This window comes from Nothoprocta perdicaria, unplaced genomic scaffold, assembly GCF_003342845.1.
Source record: "Nothoprocta perdicaria isolate Ctin4 unplaced genomic scaffold, notPer1 scaffold_9, whole genome shotgun sequence".
Classification (NCBI taxonomy): Eukaryota; Metazoa; Chordata; class Aves; order Tinamiformes; family Tinamidae; genus Nothoprocta; species Nothoprocta perdicaria.
This window is the reverse complement of record NW_020456198.1, coordinates 6,104,731-6,112,757: the sequence shown is the minus strand read 5'-3', so window position 1 is coordinate 6,112,757 and position 8,027 is coordinate 6,104,731. Positions and strand designations below refer to the sequence as shown.

The 8,027-nt window shown below is 66.6% G+C and overlaps 1 protein-coding gene across 1 annotated transcript; it reads right to left on the bottom strand.

The window, feature by feature from the left end:
• Positions 1-50: 50 nt before the first annotated feature.
• On the bottom strand, positions 51-7,340 carry LHFPL4 (LHFPL tetraspan subfamily member 4). Its single transcript, XM_026052625.1, has 4 exons — positions 7,310-7,340; positions 617-853; positions 521-537; positions 51-83 (listed from the first exon to the last, which is right to left on the bottom strand). Exons 1-4 carry the CDS (start codon positions 7,338-7,340, stop codon positions 75-77), a joined length of 294 nt encoding a protein of 97 aa, XP_025908410.1. The 3' UTR covers positions 51-74.
• Between the last annotated feature and the right edge of the window lie 687 nt (positions 7,341-8,027).

The window sequence follows — 8,027 nt, the reverse complement described above, 5'->3', positions numbered from 1 at the left end:
ACGGCGGGTGGGACGGGGCCGGGGCGCCACTGCCGCCGGGCGCGGGACGAGGGTCCTGCCGCAGCCGCTCGGCCCTATATCCGCTGTGGGGAGAGCGCGCGGGTCGGGGCCAGCCCGGCGGCACTGTGGGGCCGGGACCCCCGCCCAGCCACAGGCACGGCTGTCCCGGCCCCAGCGCCCCCAGCCCCACAGCTCCTATTGCCCCAGCCCCACTGCCCCAGTCCCACTGCCCCCAGCACTCCCACTGACCCCATCCCATTGCCCCTGCTGCCTCCAGCCCCATTGCCCCAGCCCCCCTGCTCCCTGCCCCACTGCTCCCACTGCCCCAGCCCCACTGCCCTGATCCCACTGCTTCAATCCCACTGCTCCCACTGCCCCTAGTCCCTCTGCCCCAGCCCCATTGCCCCAATCCCATTGCCCCAATCCCACTGCCCCCGCAGCCCCCAGCCCCACCGCCCCACAGCCCGCAGCCCCTCTGCACACTCAGCCATGGGGGCAGTCGGCGCCGCTCCGCACTCACCGCAGTGCCCACAAAATCTGCAAAACAAGGGGGCGCGTTAGGGAAGGGGCAGCCGCCCGCGGCGCCCCGCGGTGCCCGGCCCCGCGCCGCCCTCACCCTTGCTCTCTGTCTTGAGCTCCTCGTGCAGCAGGTCGTTCTGCCGGTTGCCGAGGACGAAGGCCAGGAAGGAGAGGATGAGGGCGTTGAGGATGCCGATGATGGCCAGGATGTAGGCCCAGCGCACGGAGCAGTCGCCCAGGGAGTACTTGCCCGTCTTCTCGCCGCACATGTCGCGGATGGTCTCGGCGTCCCAGCCGTCGGGGAAGATCATGCAGCCCAGCACCAGGCAGAGAGCTGCGGGGAGCGGGGTCAGGGCCGCCGGCAACACCCGGCCCGCCGTGAGCCCGGGGCGGCGGGGCCCTGCGCTCCAGCCTCGGCCTTTCCACGGGCGCCCGGCCCCGGGAAACGCGGGATTAACGGGGATGCAACCCGCCCTGGCCGCTGAGGTGAAGGGAGCAGGGGGTTCTCAGCGCAGGGACACTGCGGAGGCCCCGGCTGCGGAGCGGCAGGTCTGGGACACGTGAAGGTGCCGCCCCCAGGGGCTCGCGGGCAGGGCAGGAGCCAGAGCGCACGAGGGACAGAGTGACGCCGAGTGTCGGGGTGCCCTCCCGGAGCCGCGGGGCCCTGCGAGCCCCTGCGGTCCCCAGGGCCCCGCGCAGAGCAGCCCCCTCGCAGCGGCAGCCCCGACGCGCCGTGATCTGCTCCGCACCGCGCTCTGCTCCGCTGCACGTGCCACGAGACACCCGGTGCCACGAGACACCCGGTGCCACGACCACCACGGTGCCACGACCATTGCAGTGCCACAACCACGGCGCTGACAAAGCCACCGCGGTGCCACAGCCACGGCGCTGCCAGGAGCTGCCGCGTGTCCCCAGCCGCCCCGTGTCCCGGCTGCGCGTCCCCTCGCAGAGCCTGGCGGCCACGCGCGACACCGAGGCAGCCGCGCGAGTGGCCCCGCGTCCCCGCGCGTCCCCGCGTGTCCCCACGTGTCCCGCCGTGTCCCTGCTCATCCCCGCGCGTCCCCGGGCGCTCCCGAGCGCAGCCGCCCCCCTGCCCTTCCCAGGAGCTCCCGGCGGCCGCCGGCTGCTCCAGGGTCGCTCAGGCGCTTGCGTCTGCGTGAAAACCTCTGCTTTTTATATAGAGCTTTTATTTTAAACTGCCTATTTCTAGACCCTGCAACTGTGGAAACGGAGAAGCAGGACTCCTACAAGATCAGCTATAAAAAAAAAAGAGGGAAAAAATAACCGGGCTCCTGCCTATTTTATTTCCTGTGCTCCCAAGGCCTGACGAGGGACCCTGCGGCACCAAGAGCCACCCGGGCTGCTGCTCCCCGCCGCGGCTCCTGCAGGCCTGGCCCGTGATTCCCACTCCTTGGAATTCCCGGTTGGGCTTTGGAGGCCCCTCAGCTCCTGCCTGGGCCGCGGCCGCCTGCATCCCGGTGCTTACTCTGCCGGATTCCCTGGCGCTGCCTCGTCAGGCTGCTCAGGAACGAACCGGGCGTCTCCAGGGCTCCTGGCGCCCGGCAGAGCGAAGGAATCGAAGGGAATTCAGCGCCATGATGCAGGCTGCCACACCGGAGCCAGGTCTCCGCACCGGGAGAGGAGGAGGCTCCTCCCGAGAGGCTCCCACCCCTGGCAGAGGCTGCCGGAGCATCCGGGTCATCCCGGCGCTGCAGCAGGCCGGCACGGCTGGGCCTGCAGGATTTAGCTCGGGCTCACCCGGGATCACCCAACCTGCCGCCGAGCGCCGGAGCGAGGGGAAAACCGGGAGCAGACACCGGGAAAGCCGGAGCCGCTCCGCAGGGAAAAGCCTGGTACGGCCGGGCACCAAGAGCCGCTCCAGGGAGAGGCAGAGGGGCTGGGGCAGCGCGGGCAGGACGGAGCCGCCAAATCCCGCGGGAAGGAGGGAGAGAGCCCCGCGCGCCGGGGAGCCCGCGCTCAGCTCGACACCAGCGGGCCCCGAAACGGGGCACCCGCAGCAGAGGAGCCCGCGCCCTCCTCATCCTCATCAGCCTCCTCACCCTCCTCCTCCTCATCCTTATCTTCCTCATCCTGCTCACCCTCATTCTCCTCCTCCTCCTCCTCCTCCCGGTCCTCGCTGCGGCTCGCGGCCGGTCCCTGCTCAGGGAACAGGACACGTGTGGCCCCTGCCGCGTCACCCCTGCCCGTGTCCGCCTCACGGCCGGCGGCCCCGGGCCCTGCCGGGGTCCCGCTCATTCCTGCTTGTTCCCGGCCCGGCCGCTCTCCTGGCAGCTCTGCGGCGCTTCCCGCCGTTCCCGGGCACCGTGACCCTGCTACCTGCCATCTGTTTAAGGGCTCCTGTCGCTGCCGGCCCCATTCGCTCCCGCAAGAGGAGACGTGTCTCCAGAGCCGGGGCTGGAGCCTTGGAAAGGTCAAGGGAAAGAGCGGCCTGAGCCGCCCTCGCTGCGCCGGGCGGGAACAGGCCCCGCTTCCCTAGGGAACGGGGAGGGAAGGGCACCTCTTAAAACCAGAAATCCCACAAAAAGGAAAGGAAAGGCAAGGCAGGAGCTGCCCTTCCCACAGAAGGGAGCTGCCCTGCAGCGCCTGGCTCCCCCGGCTGCCTCCGTGCCCGAGCCTCCGGAGGCTCCCCGCGGAGCACGAGGCTCCGCACGGGCCGGGAGCGGCGGCTGCCGGACGCAGGCGGCTCCGCGGCGGGAGCGCGGCCCGTCCCCGCGGGCACGGCGCCCGGCCGCGCCGGCCAAGCTCCGGCTCTTCCTGGCCCTGCTGCCAGGCGGGCTGGCGACCAAGGCACACGCGGCAGCGGCCGAGGAGGGTGAGGGGAAATCCCCCAGAAACTTCTTTTTGGGGGATAAAACCTTGATAATTCAGCACATGCAGATGTTTGGCAGGGTGTCTTCTTGCCGCGCTGCTGGAGGCCGGCACGTTGGCGCTAACTCTTCCTTGGGCAGAGGAAGGGCTCGAGCCCATCCCTTCCTCCCAATCCATCCCAATCACTGTCTCTTTGCTTTGCATGGGAGATCCATCTCCTTTTTGTTTGTTTTTTTCCATTGGGGTTTTTATTTGCTCCAAAACTCTTTTGTGAAGGCTCAGCGGAGCCGGGGCCGGTGCTGCCGTGCACGGCGCAGGAGGAGGCCGGGCCTCGGCAAGGCCAAGGGGCGGCAGAGCCCCCAACAGCAGCCGGCTGCCCCTGCAGAGGGCAACTCCCGGCCTCGTCCTCCACCTCTCCGAGCCTCCAACCATCAAGCCAGGCAGCGGAGAGGAGACCGAAGCGGTGACTTTGCAGCAGGGACGTGCAAGCGGTAAACGCGCTTTGCTCTGCCGGGCACGCGCTCCGCATCCGCGGAACGAAGCCGGTTCCTCCGTGTGCAGGGGCAGGGAGGCCCCTGGAACAGGGAACGGGGAACGGGAGCGCTCCGCGCTGCTGCAGGAGGCCGCTCTGTGCAGCGGGTCCAAAGCACAGGGCGGGTGACGCTGCCGCGGCTTCGCCGGCGCTCCCGCTTCCCCCTCCGGCGGTGGGAAGAGCCCCGCGGGGAGAGCCGAGTGTAACCCAGGCGGGAGGCTTGGCGTGCATCAATATTGTTGTTGTTATTATTATTACTGCATTTCCACTGCGGCAGGTGCCTGGGCGATGAATTGCCACCACTCGCCGGCGCTGCCCGGGGCGAAACCCTCTCCCACCGGGCACGGGGGGACGCCGGAGCGCGCCGAGCGCCGCGCGGGAGCCGCCGCCAGCGGCCGTCCCCCGAGCGGGACGCAGGGGCAGCCCAAGGCTCCTCTTCCTCGCGAAGGCTCCGGGGGCTGCCGCGGCCACAGGCACGCCGGTGTGAGGGCGGCCGGGCCGCGCGTGTCCAGCTCCATGCCGGCGGCTGCTCCGCAGATTCCCGGTGCACAGGGTGTCACCGGCGCCTCGGCCGCTGCCGTCCGCGCGCCCAAGGCCCCGCGTTTCGGGTTTTGTAACAGAAGGATTTAGCGCAATCTCCCGTTTTGTGTAACGGGGATTTTGAGCGGGGCAGATGGCTGGGTTTCTATTTGCGATGAAGCAGAGTCTTTTCTCTTAATTAGATCCAGTTTCCTCCTGGGGGGCGGGCAGTGGCTTTTGAGATGGGGTTTTCTGTGAAGCACTAATTAAGCCCTTCCCTGATTGTGGTCCACTAATTAGACATTGAAGATTTAAGCTTTTTTTCTCTCTCTCTGAAACAGACGCTGCCTTTTAGCTCCTCCTCCTCCTCTTCCTCCGTCTTGGTTCTCGCACTCCAAGGCCCTTTGGCTCCCTCGCGCTCGGCCGGCCGCCCCCCGCCACCTTTTGCTTTTCCTCTTCCCGATCCAGCGTCTCCAGCAGCCCCGGGCAGGGGCACCTGCCGGGGGCTCCGTGCCAGGCGAGCCCCTGGCCTCACGGCAGCGCCCGGCCACGGCAGCCCCTTCTCCGTGACATCCCCGGGCGCGAAGCAGGGAGGGAGGCAGCTCCCAGCTGGGATCGGAGGCCGTTCTGGGACGCAGGGAGCCTCCAACGGCTCCAACTTGCCCATCCCAGGGGATCCAGGTGGGCAGAGCTGGCACCTGGAGGTGACCCATGGACCCTCATGCGGTTGTCCCGTGCAGAGCCCCGGGGCCGGGCGCTCAGGGGAGGAATCCCGGTGGCAGCGGCAGCTCCCGCTCCCGCCAGGCGCTCCCAGCCCCTGATTAAGCCGCGGCCAATCGGCGGGATTTGGGCTCTGAGCTTGCCTTAAACCACTAAATCTTTGGGACAGGGAAAATTAAAGATGAAGGAATTTCGCGCTAAGCCACGGCAGCTCCACGTCTGCGATCCGGGTGAGGAGAGGTCAGGCTTCCCATCCCCGCCAAGCTGGCAGGAGGTGGCTGCAAGCCCCTAGCACGGCGGGGAAGACCCCACGAGGCCTCACATCCCCACACTGGGGAGGCTGGGGGTTCTGAGGGCGGCACTGGGGCCCTTTCCCTGCATGGGTGCCCAGGCAGGGCCCTTCTGTAGAGGGGGGTCTGCACGGGGTCGCCCAGGGTGTTTCCAGCACAAGCGCTGCGGCTGTTCACACTCCCTGTGTCCCGAGTGGGGGGTTCCGGGCTGTTTGGCCACCTGCGATGAGCCCGGAGCGAGTTGGAAGCACAGGGTCCTTCTACACAGTGCAAGGCAGGGCAAGGCCCCACTGCCGGGGAGAACCGCTGCGTTTGGGGCGGGATGTGTCCCACAAGGATGCTGGCAGCTCCATGAGGAGACCTGGGCGTCTCCCATGGGGAAAGCTGTACCAAGGGCCTCTCTATGGAGCACACGGGGAAGGGGTCACACGCAGGACCCTTCCTTGGTGCTGAAGGGGGCCTGGGCTGAGGTTCCCCTCGAGGGGAAGCTCCTGGTGCAGGGCTGGGGGTCTCTGCGTGGGACACGGAGCTGAGGGGATGTCCCACAGTGGGCACCCCTTGGCGCTGGGCACAGAGAGGGTCTGGGTGCTTGGTTCCCAGTGGCTGACCTGGGCGATCGCTTCCCAGTCCCAGATGTCCCTGGGCATCCGGAGGCTGCTCCCTGCCCCTGTGGGTCATCCCGTGTTCCCAACACTGGTCCCTGGTCCTAGGTGTCTCACTCCAAGGTCAGTGCCTGGCCTGGGTGGCCTGTGTGCCCTGGGGTGTCTGGGTGACCCAGAGTGGGTTCCTGGTTCCTGGGGTGTCCCAAGGGGTCCTGAGTTTCCTTGCAGCCTGTTCCCGATGCCCCATCTGGGCTAATGCTTTGTCCTGGTGTCCAAGGGAGCCCTGGGGTGACCGGGGGACAGGTCCTGGCAGGGATGTCCCAGGGACCCCACAGTGCTGCTGGGACCCCCCAGTGCTGGGGCACCTGGGGTGCCTTGAGGCCAGTGTGCCCCAGTGCCAGTGCCTGTCCCGGTGCCTGGTCACACAGGCCCCGTGCCCATGCTTGGCCCTGATGTCCTGGGAAGCCCGGATGCCAGTGCCCAGTATCCAGGGAGCCCCATGTACCTGATGTCTGGTTCCAGTGTCTGGTATCTGGGGAAGTGCATCTGGAAGGAGCCCCCAGTGCTGGTGCCCATGTCTGGTGCCCTCAGTGCTGGTGCCCAGCTCCTGGGGAGGCCCCGGTGCTGGTGTCTGGTACCAGTGTCCAGAGGAGCACCCGGAGCAGGTGTCTGGGGATCCTCCAGTGCCAGATCCCTGGGAGTTCCTGGTGCTGGTACCCAGAATTGGTGCCCAAGAAGCCCCAAGAGCTGGTGCCAGGGGAGGCCTTGGTGCCAGAGCCCACTGGGAAGGCCCCGCTGTCACTGCCTGGAGACCTAGTGCTGCTGCCAATGCCAAAGGAGCCCCTGGTGCCAGTGTCTGGAACTGGTACCAGTGCCCAAGAGCCCTGGTGCCGATACCCAGGATTCCTGGTGCCCAGGAGCCCCAGGGCTGGTTCCTGAGTCCCTGGTGCTGGAGCCCAGGATGCTCCGTGCCCGCAAGCCCCATGCCAGTACCCGTGAGCCACAGGATACACAGGATTCCCAGTGCTGGATACCCGAGAAGCCAGGACCCTGGTGCTAGATTCCCAGTGCCTGGGATGCCCAGTGCAAATATTCAGTATGGCCAAGACACCCAGTACCATATATCTGGGATGCCTAGTATTGGATAGGTGGGATACCTAGGATGCCAGGTATGAATATCTGGAATGCCCAGTACCAGATGCCCGGGATGCCCAGTACTGGATACCTGGGACACTCAGGATGCCTGCGACACCCGGTGACAGATACTGGAGCTACCTGGAATGCCCAGTGCTGGATACCTGGGATACTCAGGATACCCACGATGCCCATTGCCAGATACCCAGGATACCCAGTACTGGATACCTGGGACACACAGGATGCCTGCAATGCCCAGTGACAGATACTGGGGCTACCTGGGATGCCCAATACTGGATACCTGGGATGACAGGTGTCAGATACCTGGGATAACTGGGATGCCCAGTGTCAGATACTGGGCTACCCAGGATGCCCAGTGCCAGACACCAAGGACACCCACTGCTGGATACCTGGGATGCCCAGTGCCGGATACTTGGGATACCTGTGATACCCGTGATGCCCAGGATGCCTGGTGCCAGATACCCGGGATGTGCAGCACTGGATACCTGCGATATGCAGGATGCCCACAACATCTGATGCCAGATATCTGGGATACCTGGGATGCCCGGTACCAAATACCCGGGATGCCCGCTGCTGGATACCTGGGATACCCAGAACACCCAGTGCTGGACCCTGGGAATGCCCGAGATGGCCGGTACTGGATAGCCGGGATGGCTGGTACCAGATACCTGGGATACCCAGAATGCCTGCAACACTGGGTGCCAGATACCCGGGATACCCGGGACACCCAGGGCCAGACCCTGGGAATGCCTGACATGGCCGGTACCGGATAGCCAGGATGGCTGGTACCGGATACCTGGGATACCCAGAATGCCTGCACACCGGGGCTGGATACCCGGGATACCCAGAACACCCAGTGCC